Source organism: Artemia sp. Qi Xiang Cuo, chromosome 6, assembly GCF_049724085.1.
Source record: "Artemia sp. Qi Xiang Cuo chromosome 6, ASM4972408v1, whole genome shotgun sequence".
NCBI lineage: Eukaryota > Metazoa > Arthropoda > Branchiopoda > Anostraca > Artemiidae > Artemia > Artemia sp. Qi Xiang Cuo.
In genome coordinates this window covers 16623244-16641207 of record NC_142799.1, presented here as the reverse complement: position 1 = coordinate 16641207, position 17964 = coordinate 16623244, and the positions used below count along the sequence as shown (strand labels likewise).

Here is a 17964-nt window from a genome sequence, read left to right as displayed (position 1 = left end):
TTGAACATGAATTCTTGCTGAATTTATTGATTTAAGTACTGGAAGTGGCCTATCAATGAGGATACCAACAGATGCCCCCCTCCCTTCAAAAATAAAACTATTTGCAAGTGTGCTTGCTCTTAATGGCAGGCAATCCTGGCTTGCTAATGCGCTTTTACAGCTCTCTTTCCCAAAGCCAAATTCTGCTAACTTGTCAACCCCCCCTAAATCTCATTTATCTCTATACATAATCTCAACTTTTTCTCTATACATAAACTTTACTTTTTTATATAGCTCTGTGGTAGATATCTGTCTTGATATTAGTCAAATAGTCTAAATATTACCTGGAGATGATGAGAAGAAAGATAGGTATTCCATATCCCTGACCCCTCCTGCTTAATCATAGTAAAAAGATGGGAAAGAGAAAATTTATATTAGTTGGTGCTTCAAATCAATAATAATTTGCACTTTGCTAAAATAAAAACATTTTTCTTAATCTTGGCTACTGCTTTTCTAACCCCCTTTTCCCTACCCCCCCCTTACCACCTTTTCCCTAACCCCGCTTACCACCTTTTCCCTAACCCCGCTTACCACCTTTTCCCTAACCCCCCTTACCACCTTTTCCCTAACCCCCTTTTCCTTAAATAAAATCCAGTCAACACCCTTGTCCTAACCCCTCCCCTCTCAATTAAAAAAAAAAAAAATGTAAGCTCTTGTTGGCAGACAATCATACTTTGCTAATTTCTTTTCCTGTATATACATTGGCTCAATTCAGTAGCCAACTGGTTCACTATTTTATATTCTTGTGTGTACTTCAACTGTTTTTCAATTGCCACCTGGTTGGCAATTTTTAGGATGTTTATACATAAAATGGTTTGATAGAAGCCAGATAGTCTAAATATTATCTAACAATGATGGGCAGAAAGCAAGATATTCCACATCATTACCCCTAACCCCTTCCACCAATCATAGTTAAATGATGGGGAAAAGAAAACCTAATTTAATTGGCACTTCAAATGAATTATAATTTGCACTCTGCTAAAATAATCAGATTTGTTAAATCCTGACCATATCTTTTTTAACCCTCTTCCTACCCCTTTTCCCCTAAATAAAGTCTAGTCAACACCATTGTCCCTACCCCCTCCTTAAAAAAAAGGAATAGTTAACACTTTTTGGCAGACAATCCTGTCATTTTCCTGTATTTTTGTGTGTGATTAGTCTGTTTTTCAATAGCTGACCGGTGTGTTACATTTCGGATGTCTATACATAAAGTGCTTTGATATTAGCCAAGCAGTCTAAATATTACGTAGATATGATGAGTGGAAAGCAAGATATTCCCCATACCCACCCTGTCTAATCATAGAAAATGATGGGAAAGGGAAAATCTAAATTAATTGGCACTTAAAATTGATTATAATTTGGACTCTGCTAAAATGATCAGATTTTTCTTAGTCCCGGCCATCTTTTTTCTAAACCCTATTTCCCTAACCCTCTTCTTACCCCCTTTTCCTTAAATAAAGACAAGTGAACAACCTTGTCCCTACCCTCTCCCCCATTAAAAAAAGGAATTGTCAGCATAATATTGTAGACTTTAATAGTGAACTAGTTAGCCAATTCTACTGTGTATTAGAAATGTTGTTGATAGATAGCTGACTAATTGGCTATTTTAAACTAAAGCTTGTATATACCTGGGACCTTAATAGCCAACTAGTTAACTAATTCTGCATGTGAATTAGAAACTTTATTGACAGGTGACTAGTTGACTATTTTAAAATAAAGTTTATGTATACCTGTGATATTAATGGCTAACTAGCTAAAAAATTTAATATTGTATATACAATTCTAATATTAGCTTGCTGGTTTGCTAATTAAAACTGAAATGTATATATAAGTGAGGTCTACTAGCAAACCAGACATCCACCACATGGCTAATATGGGAGTAAAGTTCATTTGTGATGCAAATGGATGTTATATTTAGATTGAGGATGCAATTCTGGGTATATATTTGCATATTAGAGGGGTGGGGGTATATACTCTGTGAATATAGGCCTATAGGTTCTAAGAAATTCATGAATATCTTAGAAAAACAAGGAAAGAAGTGAAGATAAAGGTTCTTCCTCTAAAAAATTTGTTAACTAGGATTATTCTATATATTAAGGAGTAAGAATTGTTTTCTTAATATGTTTCCCTATGTCCAGCTGGGCTCCTAGGCTTATTATAGGCTACTGGTTGGCCAGTTGGCTAATTTAAAGATTTGTATGTATATATATATATATATATATATATATATATATATATATATATATATATATATATATATATATATATATATATATATATATATATATATATATATACTGTCAAATTAGCCACCTGGTGGTATTGGGAAGGTGCCCAATGGATATTCTTAAAAAAATTACATTTTATAGAATGTAAAAATAATATCCAACTACACTTAGTATCAAGATAAAATATCATGCTAGACAGATAATAACATTTTTAAGATTATTACACCTTTACCTACCTAGCTGAATATTTTACTGGCTATACAATATATAGAATATTTACCTAGTTGGATAATAACATAGCTTAGTATTTTGGATATATATCTCAATAGGCAGATAAGAAGATTCTCTAAGCAGCTTGAGGTTTATATCTAACAACCCAGGTAAGATGTTTCTCATAGGTATAACAAGAATATCTACCTTATTGGATAATAATGTAGCTTAGTGTTTCTGATATATATCCAACTAGGCAGATAAAAAGATTCTCTAAGCAATTTGTGGATAATATCAAACTAGCCAGATAAATTGTTTCTCTTAGGCACAGCAAGAATATCTAACTAGGTGGATAATAATGTAGCTTAGTGTTTCTGATATACGTCCAACTATACAAATGAGAGGAATCTAAATGCAGATTAAGGTAAACAACCGACAAAATAGATATTTCATTTTTCTTAGTCGCATCATGAACTTCAAACTTGATGGGTAATATCAAGTCTCAGCCCCCCTGATATATATCCAACTAGGAGGATAAGTAAATTCCATTATGCAGTTTTGGGATAATATTCAACTAGCCAGATAAATTGTTTCTCTTAGGCACAGCAAGAATAGGCTATCTAACTAGGTAGATCTTCTGATATATATTTAACTAGACAGGAAGTTACTTAACTACCTAGTTGGATTAATATCAGAAGGGCTAGGACAAAGTGTTATCCACCAAGTTAGAGGTTTATGCTAGCCTATGTCTAAGAGAAAAAATTGTCTGACTACTTGGCTATTATCACTAGTTTGCATGAAGAATTTACTTATCTGTCTAGTTAGATATATTTCAGAAGCATTAAGTTAAAGTATTATCCACCTAGTTAGAGATACTAAGTTGGCTCTTATGCTTTATTGTATTTGGCTAGCAAGATAAAACTATTTTTCTTTTAAATTTTAATTATTTTCCTAGTTGGATAATTTCTTATTTGCTTAAAAGGATTTTTCAGATAGCAAAATAGTTGGATAATTTTGGCAATAACGAAGTATGGTTGGATATTATTTTTACATTCTATAGAATAGGCCTAGAAATTTTTAGATATTATCCATTGGGTATACTCCTGGTGGTATCCCAAACCTTATAATGTACCTAATCTATAAATGCCTTTCTTTTTGTTCTGCATGGTAAGACTAGGCTATTCTGCAACTATACTCAGAGTTGTCTTTAGTCACCAATAATTTGACAAATATTTTTGCACAAGGTAGGCCACTAATATAAAATATACAAACTACACTAATTGAAGAAAACCAATTAGGCCAAATTGATACAATACTATATAAGCCAGGCTACCTGTTGAGACAGCTGTTGAACACTTGCTGGTAACTTTATGGGATTTTTCACTTCTTCTGCCAGCTTGTCCTTAAGCTTTTTGAACATTATTTATAGGCTTTACTTAGCTTGAAGTGCCTAAAGCTGATTTTATAAATACTAAGCCTAGGGGTAATGGATACAAACAAATGTATCAACTTAGACGTGAAATTTTTTTTTTTTTTAAATTGACAGGTCAATTCTTCAACAGGCTATTCGGGATCTAGATTTTAGAAAGAACAATTAAATATAAGCACGTTGGCTAAATTTCTTTGCAGGAAGATACAATTACAAGTTCTGTGACTTATATTTTATTTTTTTCTTTTCTGGATAATCTGGAATTGCTGGAAATATTCGGTTTCTTTTGTAAATGTGTAATGGAAACTTTTCCGTGCAGCCATAGATTTCCTGCAGTCAGAAGCCATTGCGCAGACGCCGTTCAACCGCTTTCATTATTACTTTCAGTAATTTCTAGTGGAAACAAAATTGGAACAGAGATTAAAAAACTTTTCCAGATATGACTTGCTAAACATAACAGGTGTACACAGCTAAAAATGAAATTGTATGCTGTCTAATATCGGATATATCGAATCAGCAATCAAAACCATGAAACTTTTACAGGTAGATCTTTTTGTCATTTTTTTAGGACTAGATGACAGACTATTTTAATATTTTGGTGCATAAGAAGAATTTAGAGAAACTTAAGAAAAAAATTTAATGTTAAAAGGTTCAGATGAGAATTTAAAGGTGCACCATTAGCAAATTACCTGTTGGTAAACCTTAGCACAGTATTTTTATTTAATAACTCCAAAGGCATAAGTACGGAGTTATAACCTCAACCAGGGCCAGATCGACTAGGTGCGGGGTCCGATTGGAATTTTTTGTGGGGCCCCCTCTATATATTCAATTTTTCAGCAAAATTTAACTCTAGCATTTATATATATATATATATATATATATATATATATATATATATATATATATATATATATATATATATATATATATATATATATATCATGCAATTGTATTTTCATGCAACCTTTAGTATAGCTGTTTGTGTCTCAAAATATTTCTTCCTACAGATATGTTGGGTTTCGACTGAACTAATAATTTAAAAGATGCGAAAGGTGTTCTTTAACAACACCATTGGGGTCTAAAGATTATATTTGGATATATATGAATGTGGTTCAAATCACCTTCAGTGGTCAGTGATAGGTTTGCTGCTAAATTGATTTTGTGATAAATTTCTCCTGCTATTTTGAAGCTGAAAACATTACAACTACTTTTGGTTCGATAATCGCTTACGTTGAATGAGTTAAAGCAAAACGCTGGCTCGTTTTGCATTTGTTTGTGGAGCTTATTAGAGAGTAAGTAACATCTTATAACAAATTAAACTAATTCATTTCGGAACTGTTGATGCAGGAATGCAATTCGACCAAGCAGACAGCAGCCCCCAAGTAAATCATCTTTTGTGGTTACTTTTCCTGTGGGATAATGGAGGACTCCGTAGCGAATGCATACAGAGTTGAACGGTCCAATGACTTGCAAACAACACTTGCATAGTATACGGCATCTTTGTAGGTTTTCACTGGGTTTTATGCCACAATATGTTTGCATCGAAGATTGTCATGGTGCTAATTTTCTGACATAATATATTTTTCGGTACCTGTGTACATAATGGTACACACTCGAGAAGTGAAGTTAGGTCAATCCTAATGAAATATACCTACATATGATGAAAATATAATACTTTAGAAACAAATATGGGCTATATATTTGTACATTAGGAGGGGGGAGGAAAGTATAGCGGGTCTGCATGAAAAATGTGTTAGCTAAAATTATTCTGCATATTATGAAGTAAGAACTGTTTTCTAACTTCACGCTGTCCAAATACTTTACCCAAACCCCCACCCCGTAATGTGCAAATATATAGCTCAAATTATATAAGTCCAATGTATTCTGTCACCCGTCACTTATTTTCCACCGATCATAAGCTATTTTTCTCTTAATACAGAGAGAGGAAACCGGTTTGTTCTCGAGTGTGTACTATTATATACATAAGTACCTTTTTTCTTCTGCACTTTCGTTTTTGAATCGTTTTGATCCTCACTCCGTCTTATATTTTAATTGCATATTGCGCTATTTTCCATATAGTTTTTGTCGTTTTCTAAATGTTGTTTGTTATAAAATTCTAAATGCACATATCTTTGTAGTTATTATCATTTATCATTGCTTCAGACACTTTTTCAGTGTCCTTTGTCTTAGTTGCTTGGATTAGTTTTATCACTTTTGACGGTCTAGGTCGTTCATTATCACCCGTCGTACACTTACATTTCTCAGGTCCATTCTCTTGATATTGTCTCATTTGATGGTCCAGTTTGCTCATTCTGAGCTTACCATTTTGTCCTCTTTTGTTCTTTTTTGTACTAAAGTTAATTTAAGTTTGTGTCCCCTAGATATTATGAAACTGCTGAAAATACCTTTTGAAATTTACATAACCGGATATAGGGACATGAATTTACGTATTTCTAAATTTTTGTTCTGCAAATGCTTCTGAAACGGTTTTAAAATCTATTTTCCCTGTGTCTTGACTTTCAGTTAACATGATTGCTAAGCTATTTATTCTATCCTGATTTATTGTTGATATCACATAGTTTTTCTATTGGTTTCAGCCTGGAAAATGATCTCTCTGCAGAAGCAGCGCTTACTGGAACTGTTAAGAACATGTCACAATTTCGAAAACCAATTGTTCATTTTGACGGCGGCACAGGGCCCCTTCAAACGCGGGGCCTGATTGGGCCCAATCGTTCCAATCGACCTTTTTTCTGCCCTGACCTCAACCTTTTGTGAATGCTACTAAAAATGAGGTTGGACTTTTCAAAAGTTTTGAGATACAAGTTGGAATTTAAAGAAATTTATGAGAAATTTGGAGAATCGACACATCTAGTTATAACTTCTTAAGAGTCATGACTGTAACTGATTTCAAGTTTTGACTTCTTAAAAAAGCAAAAACTAAGAAGTAACGTTTCGTTTTGTATTCACTCCACCCTAATCAAAATTGTTTCCTTTACAGGAAGTAATGGGTATTTGTTTCAACTATAGATCTTATTTCATTAATCATTGATCTGAAGGGTGGTAAGTGAAAAAAAGGCCCTTACTGACGGTATCAAATAAATTATTTGCTGATATCAATTACAGATTTTACTTTAATATAAACATTAATTGTCTTCACAAAAGGATAAAGGGAACAATTTGCAGGCTATGAATTCCTATGGACTTGTAATTATTTTTTTTTTTGCATATAATCAGCTGCATTTATTTTTGGTATGTTTTGGGTTGATTGAGTCCGTGTCCCAAGATTAGCCTTACATTTATGACCACCCTACGTATATGTAAGCCTCCGGGTATGGACGTCGAAGTAAAGGCTCCAGTGGCATTTTTTTTTTTTTTTTTTTTTTTTTTTTTTTTTTTTTTTACTGTAACAATGCAAATGCAGATAACTGGTCATAGCTTTGGCTAGTAGTATCCATCTTTTGAATTCTATGGCCCCTCCGTACCAAACAGGTTTTTCTGGTAGTCCTATTCTACAGGGGCATTACACCTTTCAAAGAGATTTACGCAATTTCTAGTTCAAGGTATATACACGTTTTTTTTTACCATCTTTTGAATTCTACAACGCCCCCGTACCAAACAGGTTTTTCTGGTAGATATAGTGTGCTACCGGTCCTTTAGGTAAACATTTCTACAGGTCAGTACACCTTTGCCAATAGGAACGAGTATAACTTGATTGGTGATTAGGATTTGAATAAAAAGAATATTTTTCTTTACAATTCTTATTAGTAAGAGAATTTAATTCAAAGAGAATAGTTTTTATTTGCAAGGATATTAGTGGAGAAAAAAAAATGAGTGGTGCATATACATTATTGGAGATTAATGATGGAACTGACAGCAGCAGCAGCAACGATATACGAGTACCTAATATAGCTGTGGAAATAACTGCTGGCTGTAGACTATGTCTTGAATGGGACACTATGTATGCTAGATATGTGATATCATTAAGCAAATTTAAGCAGGAGGAGCAGCTGTTTTTTGCTGGAAAAGTAAATATTCTCCATATAAATAAACTTCGGTCAGCATTAGATGTCCTATCGAAATATATTGATGAGAACAAAATGCATCAGTGAATATTATTATTATTGTAATTATGATCAATAAAACTGTCTCTAAATCAATGGTATTTTTTTTTCTATAGTATACTAACGTATATTTTCTAGAGTGGAAAAAATAAATTCTGGTTAGTCTGACGTTGATCGTGAGAGAGTTAGGACTAAAAAAAATGGATAGATTCGAGAAAGATCGAATCATGAGGAATCTAGTTCTTATGGAAAAACATTTAATTCTGGACGGTGATTTTCTAGAGTTGTCTATTCAAGGGAAGATTTTATCTCGAGGAATGCTTGTTCATATACTGAAAACCGATTCCCCGTCATTATAATATGGCATTAAGCTTCTATATCGTGGTCCAAATGCACTAACACGGTTTATTTATATATCGATTACAGAACAAAGAAATGATATTTTGGGTATGCTTTTAAATATTAGTATAGAAAGGTAGGACTTTTTTTCATAGGAAAGATGGTGCTGAAGAATGATTTACTCCTCTCTCTATCTCTCAGAAAATTTTTTTTTGTTGATAGCTCAGTTTCATTGTGGTAGTGAGAGTGTCAACACATGACAAAATGTTCCATACATGTCCGTTATGCATGTACTCACAGGACAGCTGGTCATCATGTGAGAATTGTACAATGATTGAGGAGTATGATTAAAAGTGTAGATTAGGCAACCCGTTTAAATTGCATAGAGGATCTGCTGTGCAAATTAAAGGTTGTAATTCATGTCTTGAAGAGGTGTGTGACTCTCATCCTAGAGGTTTCCTATGCACCAATTGCCATTACGATAAATGTAATCAGTGGGAGAGTACATATCCCGGTATGATTGGAAAGAATCCTAACCGTGATTTTAGTTTACTGGTACGAGATTGGTATCGTCGTGGTTATAGATTGTTCTGGGAGGAGGAACCGGGTCAACGATTCAACTGTTGGAACAACAAAAGAATATGGTTTCTACGTAATCGTTGTGAAGACACTGGGTGTTATGATTATAAACCCACTGATTTTTATTTGGCTGTGACGGAATGTGATTCGACACTTGAGGACGCTGTTTGTGAAATTGCTTCAAATAGGCAAACTGAAACATGTGAATTCTATAGAATGAATGAGAATAGTATCATTGACTATACAAAGAGATATGACAAGAGTGAAGTCACACTCTACTGTAGAAAATGTGACCCTGACAGTGTACTACATCAGGATCAGTACATTGTGAATTCAGATAATCTACCTGCAAGAGCTGTTGTCGAAAAACACCTAGTAGTAGTGGATGAAATCTAAAGAGTAGAAAAGTCGTTTTATCATGTATATAATTTTTTTTTTATTAATAAACAATTTAACATACATATTTATAAAATTTTATTATCGTGGCACTAAAATAAATATTAAATAAAATTTTAAGTATATTATCCACTAGAAAGTCGTTCAATCGAGGTACGTCAACGTAGATGTTGAGAAACTGCTTGTAGGTGTAGCCACGACATCTGAACATGAAAAAGAGTAGTGCATGAAAGCCACATGTCTTAGTCGTTAAATCCTGTACTCTTCGTTGATTTTGAATAATGGTTTCCCCCTGCTTTCAATAAAGTTGCTGATGTATGGAGCATAGAATTTATATGATAGGCCAAGAAGATAAAAAAATTCAATTTTCTTCGCTGTTTGAACGATGCATAGGCCGTCACCAGTGTTCAAACTCTATAGACTGTTATTAACAAGGATTAGGATGTTGTTAACATTTATAATTTTTTCAATGAAATACGATGGTGTGCAATAGGACTTGTACTGAGACATTTATGGATCCATATTATATACGTTGATTATTTGGTTTGTGTTCATTGTGCTAGGTCTAGTAGAACACTGCCGTCGGGTGTGATTTCCCAATAGGTTTCAAATTGACTCAGTGATATTAGCGTGATACTCTCAGTCAGAGCATTGGCAAATGTATACTCTAAACGTACATTCGATGTTCGTACTATGGTTATATCTTGCATGCCTGACAAATCCAAAACAATAACCCCATGATTTTTTGAAAACATTGAATCGGTTATTCCATTTTTAAATAGTTGAGAGTCATGATCTAGGGATTGCATGGTCAACTCGTACATAGTTCTATAGGATTTTTTGTCAAATGAAAGAGTGTACAGTGGAATACCATTCAATTTGCACAGGAGGCTAGATAGACCGAAAAAATTAAGATCATGGGTGGATGCAGTCCAGGATCTAACGGCACTGCCACTCTTCACAAAGGCCAAAGCCAATTTTGATGGGGTTTCCCCATTGATACATGATGAATCGCTATAGCTATGAGAGCCGGTGGCAATGTGACGTCGATTGGTGATTGTATGGGGGACAAGAAGTTTAATGTTGTTACCATTGGCTCTTAGAATTTCCACTGCCAATGCAACAGAGATCATAACCTTTTGTTTTCGGACGGGGAGAATTGCCGATATGATAATAACATTTGCATCGGGTGCTGCAGGAAGTGTTTTTCTCAAAATGAAATTCGATGGTGCCATCTGTAACTCTATGTCAATCTTGACATTGGGGGGTAACCATTGGGATATATTGAATATCTCATGATTTAATTTTCCAACTAGATGATACTCCTGGGTCACTGCAGTAGTCAACTCACCGTCAGTATCAACACCTGATCGATATTCATAGCCCAATGATTGTCCTCTCAACTCCTTGTACGCCTTTGGTGTCATCATCATAAATTGTATGTAGCTTGCATAGTTTGATACATTATTGCTATTGCTCACCAATGTTCCATTAATAAATACATTAATTTGTTTGAATAGGATGTGTAGAATACAGTTTTCGTAGGAGAGACCATTGCCAGAATTTGGAGTTGTATTATCTGACTTTTTCTTCACCACAACATTTAAATAAATAAATGTTGACGACAAATCAATGAAATAGTATTAATTGGATAATATTTGAAAGTGTATATTTTCCGAGACGGGGTGTTGGGGGTGAAATTGTTCATAGTATCATTGCTTGACACTGAAATAAACATTTTCAGCATTGAATAGATTCAATGAGGACCTGATTGATGGATATGATTCCTTGTGGGGGAGATAAGTCATCTTAAGAGAAGAAATCCTTCTTTTATCTAACAATCTTTTTCTTTTTCTTCTTCTGCTGCTTATTGTCCTTCGTTGTTTTATTTCTCAAAGTCCATGTTGATGTCCTTTGCTTCCTGCCTGAGAAGAGACTGATGAGTGAATGACGTGAACGCTTCCTTTTCAATCCCTACCCATTTTTTCGAGATTTTAATTGTTCACCAACAGCTCTTGCTGAAGATCTAATATTTTCCTCAACACTCTCCTTGAAATTTTTGCCCGACCCCCATTTCTGTAGAGTGGAGGCAGCAAAATTCAATGCAGCAGGTACAAGATAACTTTTGTCAAGATGTAGTGCAGAATGAAATGACCATACCAACCAGCTACCCAGACCAGAGCACGAAAGGGCAACACGCCCTATGGAGTGGCCCAATCACGGGTCGATTCGGAGAGGAATCAATGCATCGACATAACATTCAATATCGGGACAGACAAATGGTCTTTTTCAATTGTTCATTTTTTAAGTGAATTTGCCGGCGTCGTTGTCGGTGTGTCGAAAATGGCTAGTAATCACTGCTAAGCCTTTTGAAATTCCTAGAGAATCACCTAATTCAGTTCTTAGTGTTAACTGACAGAGTTCCAAATAGGAAGTGTTTACGGGAATATACTGAAGATGCTTTATATTGTAGTGATGAACATGTTCTTGATTGGTTTTTCGTTCAAGAACTCGTAGGAGGGGAACATTTGAATTACCAACCCGAGATGTTTCCACAAATGAAGCGTAGAGAAATATACAAGTGTCCATGGAGAAGGCAGGTGGGTAGTCAGCAAAAATGAAATTAGTGTTTCCAGCACTTCTACCATTGATTATATTGAGGTTAAAGCCAAGAACATCCTTTAAGTTATCATTGAGAATAATCTTTTCATTGGCAATGGGTGAACTAATGTAGATCTTGCCCTCTTCCTTTGAATAGTTGAAATGAAAAGCTCCTTTTTTACGAGCAGAAATTCTTTTATTGATAGTACGACATAAATCATTCATGCAGGTGAGCTCGTCGTAGGGTAATTCAATATTTGGATAATCCATCCAATTGATTTTTTGAATTTGTTCTTGATCACCTGGTGGTGGCGGCCAATCATAGGGTCTAATTTTTATTTCATATTTACGATCCTTTCTCAGGATGTCATTGGTATTTTTGAGAATACAGTCGACAAGAGCCACTTCATATGCACCGTCAAATTTGACGGCGGGTGAGAGTTTTGTCCAAAAATCACTTGTTGTATTCAAGTCGTTGTAGAGAGGATCGGAATCGTTTTACATGAAAGTTACATAGAAATCATTGAGCATTGTCAATATCTTCAACACCTATCCAAGAATCAAAATCAGAGTTGTATCCTAGCCACCGAACAATTAACTGTTTCTTACCTCTGTGAGTACGTGTATTTAATATCTTTTCAATTTGATATATTTCACTATTATTTTTAACTTTTTGCAATTCATAGTCATAAAAGCCGCCGAGAATCCCTTCATCTTTTTTATAACGTAGGCGATAAGTTATGGGTTTAGTGTCTAGGATTTTTGACACTTTAAAAAGTTCAGTGGACCACAAGTAAGTCCCCTTTTCAAAAACATTAGTTGTTCTATTAATTCGAACAGTATCACCAGCATTGAATCTATTTTTCTTCTTCTTGAATTTTGATTCATTGGAATATTGTTTAAGAAAGGTGTCAATTGTATTTTGATCCGAATGATGAACTTCCGTTGGTGTAGAGTTGGACAATGAGCGATGAGGTCGTTGATTATAAATCAACATGATTTTATCTAGATCATGAATAAAAGCCGGTGTATTTTGTTATGTAAAATATCTTCAAATTAAAAGTCGAATAGTTCTTATCAATCGTTCGGCTAATGCAGCTTTCATAGGACTGTGACAATGATAGATCAGTTTAATATATTTCTCTAGTAATTTTTAAAAATTATGATTAACAAATTAACTACCGTGATCAGTTTGAATTTTTTTTATATGAATAATTTTCTATAATAATTTAAATTGAATGATCAAATTCAACACATATCTTTGATCTCAATGGAATTGCATATGCATAGCGACTAAAAACACTGATTGCAAGTAGAATGTACTTTTACGGCGTATTGTGACGTATTTGAAGCTCATCTAGAGTCAGGAGATCTGCTTGCATTATATGCAATGGGTAAAAGGCTTTAGTTTTTCGATATTGATTGGCACGAAGTCTTTGATTTCTATGCAGAGTGTAACTTGGTTCATTTTGCAGATAGTCTTGTACACTTTTAGTGTGAACACCCGTGACTTTGGAAAGAGCTGTGGGGGAACTTAAACTCCCCGCCTCGCCAATATTTTCATAAACACCTTTCAGAACTTCAGCCATTTTGAACGTAAACACATTGTGTAACGTCCGCTACCCTTTTTTATACTGGCTGCTGGTGAAGACGTTAACTTGATACGTCTTTGCTTTTTTCTAGCTATCAGTGGTGTGCTAGTATTTTCCAAAATCGATTTAAAATCTTCTTCTTCGTCTTCAAGGTCATATTTTAATGTTGATGATGATGATGATGCATGTTCATTTAATTTTTTTAGAATTTGTCTATTGCCAATAAGACTTTTGGGGAAGTTTAATGTATTTAGAAAGTTGTATAGACGAGTGTCAAATGATAATAGTCCTTTACGATTTGTAGCCATGTCATACATTAAATCAAGTAGATTATAGCTCTTGCCCTGAAGTATAATCCTTTCCCCATTGCTCTCAACTTGAATTTGATCACTTTCCAAGAGATAGGTTAGGAGTCGTTTTATTTGTTCAAGATATTATTGGGGGCTTATATTTAAAAAATTAAAAAAAAATTAAAAAAAATAAAACTTCTTTTAATTTTTTAAAGACGCCCTCGCACCAGTAAATTCTTGAGAAGATGATTCTTTTTTGAGATCAGTAGCAGCAGCAGTGGGCTTTGATCGATAGTGTTTGTCCACTGGGCGAAGTGCATCTTGAAGTAAAATCAGTTTTTTATCATCATCAATAGTTTCATTGTCGAGGAATTTACTCAGATTGTCCTCAAAGTGTTCCACGGGTGAGAGAGCGAGTTCTATTGGAGTCAATTTATAGGGTTTTGCCATCTAGAAAAAACTGTTTACAAGTCCTGCAATTATTGGCAGTAAAAGTGTGAAAAAGTTACCGCCCGCCTGAAGAAGTTGTTTCCTTTTAAAATTCTTTCCTTTCTTTTTAGAGACCAATGTACGTACAATGGAACGATGTTGCTTTGCCTGTTGCTTAACTACTTCTGGCAGTTGAACATTACCCTCGGTAAACTTAAACAAAGTTCAGATATTAGATTAATGAAATCATTGTCAATACCATGTTTGAGTATTGCTTTCCTAAGCGGAGGTTTTGAAGTGCTTAGAACTGAAAACAAATGTCTATTTTCATGTAGTTTTTTCAGTGTCATGAGAGCGACTCATAGGTCTTTTTAGTGTTCACAGGGAGATATACTGTAATTTCATTGTCGAAAATATCTGTGACTACGCGCAGATCCTCGGTTTTATTTTGATTAAGATCCAATAGGATATAACCTTAGGGTTTATTAGTTGCCTGATTGTATGCTGAGAGCAGAAATTTAGGGGCACCTGGATAGATTTGTTTATTGAGGGTTATGAGCGAGCTAGAATCACGAGCAACTCTGTAGACAATGTAGTTGGTGCAGTTCAAAGCAAGTGTTCCCATACATATGCTCTGATGAAAGAGATTGTTTAGAACCAGAATAACGGATATCTGTTCATGATGAGAGCGAACGGTGAACAATTACAGCATTGCCTGGGACCATTGTTCAATAGATTCAGCCAGATCGTCAATGATCAGCCAAGAGTATGGTTCAAAAATGCTGAAAACATCAAGTCCCTGTATGAATTGTATCTGCATCAATCCCATGGCAGCAATTGCTTTTATTTTATTGTATGACTCCTGCCAAATACTATAGCAATAGTAGATTTTTTTCGGCTTTTCCGCAAACATTTTATCACAATTTTTAATTATTTTAGTTAAGACTGTTGTTTTGACCGACATTGTGGGCCCACACAGAAACGATCTGAATGGTGTTTTAAATTGATACATGTTCCTTTCAACAGTTCACCTGGACAACTAACTGTAGACCCTAATTGTCTAATGACTAAATAATTTTTCCCTACTACTACTACTCTTTTCTTCAGGAAGAAGAATAAGAAGAAGACAAAGACGAATAAAGAATAATATTTTTTTCTTTTATTATATGCACATAAAAATGTAACAATACATTGAAAAAAAAAATACACTTTTTTAAATTTATTCATAATAAAAAATACAACATTTAAATGGGGATACAGAGAAAAAACACTTTTTTTGTTTATTTATAGAGAAAAAAACATTAAATTAGAGAGCACTTGAAAAAAAAAAATACACTTTTTTAAATTTATTTATAATAAAAAAAAATACAACAACTTTTACATGGGTACACACACACAGACAAAAAACACTTTTTTTTTTATTTATGGAGAAAAAAACCATTAAATTAGAGATGGCACTTGAAAAAAAAAATCTGCTCTAAGTCCAAAAAAAAAGATAACTTTGGTGACGGTGCGCCCCCCGCGCTGGCAGCGCCCCCCGGGACGCGAGGCCCCCCCAAAGGCCGCGAGGCCCCCCCCCCCCCCAAAGGCCGCGAGGCCCCCCCCCCCCCCCCCCAAAGGCCGCGAGGCCCCCCCCCCCCCCCCCAAAAAAAAAGGTTTTTAGGAAATAATTTACAGGACTTTATTTAAACCGAGACTCCCTGTGGGCAATACATTCGATCCGGTCTGAAGTTAAATAGTGACCAAGGGGGAGGGTAGTCACACCATCTTGACAAACATAGACCTTGTTGGAAATGACACTCATGGAAATTTTCTTAACATTTACAGTATAGCTCCTTTAGTTCAATGAAAGAATTGCCAATAATTTGGCTCGTTAACTTGTATTTTCAACAATACAATTCCTATAAATATTCAGGTCGAAATTCTTGTCCACATAGTGCGTGGGTACTCCTTTGCAACGTTTCTTGATTTCCTCGTCGTATGTCTGTTTAAAGTACACCTTTGGACCTACAAACATACCACGGAAAATCAAGTCGCGTACGGTTTAAGATTTTAAAAAAAAAATCTGATTGGGCACTCGACGTTTTAATAGCTCAGGGTAAATAACCCCACTCCCAATTGTGTAGTACAATCGTAAGCGGATAATTTCACCGTGCGCCAAATCATCAATTAGATTTGATGTTTTTACTTTGAGCAGTAGAGAATCAGTGTCACCGTAGCAGACCTCTACTTGCCCCTTTTCCGGCCACTGTACCCTAGCCACATTGTAGTAGAATTCCAACATGAGCTTTTTTGAGATCTCCAAGATAGCACTGCCTGCAGCAATATTTTTATTCAAGACAATGCGTCTTGTTTTTCTAGACAAACGTGCCATGCCTGAACCAATGTTGTTGAAGGTAGTATAATTTGTGCTGATCATGATTCGTGCGCATATTCAAGGGTCGGCCACGACGACGCAACGCTTCCTATTACAGACGCTCACCTACAGTCTGACATAATCCGACTATACAGTTAGACAATACATTTCTTTTTCGGCTTTCGGTTGTGCTGCAGAACGTTTGCCGACAAAAGTGTCAACAAATGTTTTCAAATAGGGTTTTTGACTAAAATCGAGGGCTCGGTGAACCTTTGTGACGTTGAAACCATTTTTAAAAATCCATTTTAACTCTACATGATGTACAACTATGTTTTTTTTTGTCAGAAGGTCGGCAATAAGTTTTTGTTTTGAAGGCGCCCAATGCAATCCGTCCACCTCGACTAAACGCCTATTGCGAGGGCTCAAAGATTCCTTAGTCACAGGTCTATTGATGCGTGTGAAAACAAAATCCTTTACTGAATCGTGAAGCTTGACCGCTATCTCTCTATCAATTTCAAAAAACCATCCTACCGATCCACTCTCAAAACTTCCAATGTTAGTGGCCTATAGAGCCTGATGGTGATTGAGCCATTTTTAATCATCACATGATAGCGAATACTGGGAATTGGCTGATGGGTCGAGAAACCTCACGTCGAGGAAAACTGCATTCAATTTTGTCCCCTTCTTCTCTCCTGTTGGATCGGTTTCCAAGATACGGTCTCCGTGAAAAACAAAACCCCCCTCATTGACCTCTCGATGAACAGATGCTGATCAATGTCAGTGATTAGCCCAATTTTTTTCCCCACTAATTTTTAGGATGAGGTCCATCACTAGATGAGGCGAAGAAAAATAATAACCCAAATCAAGATTAAATTCCTCATAAATTTTATCTGCATTTTTACACATAATGTCTAACAGGGTTAACACGTCACTCGACAAATACACCTTGCAGTAGTCAAACCCATTTTTACACCCTCCCTCTGCCCAAACTTTTTTAGCAAAACTGTATTCCTCGGGGGTGCAACTACGATCGTGAAGACTGTCGTAAAACGATTCAATACAAGGAATAGTCTCCTCGGCGAATCTCGACATGGAACAATAATAATCATAAGGATAGATGCCCTTGACCGTTAATAAATCATATAAATCATTTGAAAATTGTTGCTTGAGAAGGGGGAAAGCACTGCAGCCGTCATCGTTTTTCTGCACTTGAATTAATTCCCTCAGTGATGTAGGGAAAAAACTGTAGGAATCTAAAAAGCAAATTTTATTCGTGTACTCAACGCCGGCTTCAACAAATTTCCACATAAATTCCAAAACAAGCATCTTGTCCGATGATTTAGGTATGATTTTGTCCGTAAAGCTGTCTATCACCCATCAATCATCTACTGTTCCATTTCTTTGAAGATGTGTCA

The 17964-nt window shown here is 35.2% G+C and overlaps 2 protein-coding genes across 2 annotated transcripts in view; one reads left to right on the top strand and one right to left on the bottom strand.

The window, feature by feature from the left end:
* The window catches only part of LOC148950920 (uncharacterized), a 101778-nt gene extending 97631 nt beyond the window's left edge, over positions 1–4147 (bottom strand). Inside the window, exon 1 of the mRNA XM_089090514.1 lies at positions 3811–4147. Coding sequence (XP_088946640.1) covers positions 3811–3897 — 87 coding nt within the window. The 5' untranslated portion in view covers positions 3898–4147. The remainder of the gene's footprint in view (positions 1–3810) is intronic.
* Positions 4148–4306: 159 nt separating this feature from the next.
* Positions 4307–17964, top strand: part of Nep3 (M13 family metallopeptidase neprilysin 3) — a 189635-nt gene continuing 175977 nt past the window's right edge. The window contains exon 1 of the mRNA XM_089090512.1: positions 4307–4449. Coding sequence (XP_088946638.1) covers positions 4393–4449 — 57 coding nt within the window. The 5' untranslated portion in view covers positions 4307–4392. The remainder of the gene's footprint in view (positions 4450–17964) is intronic.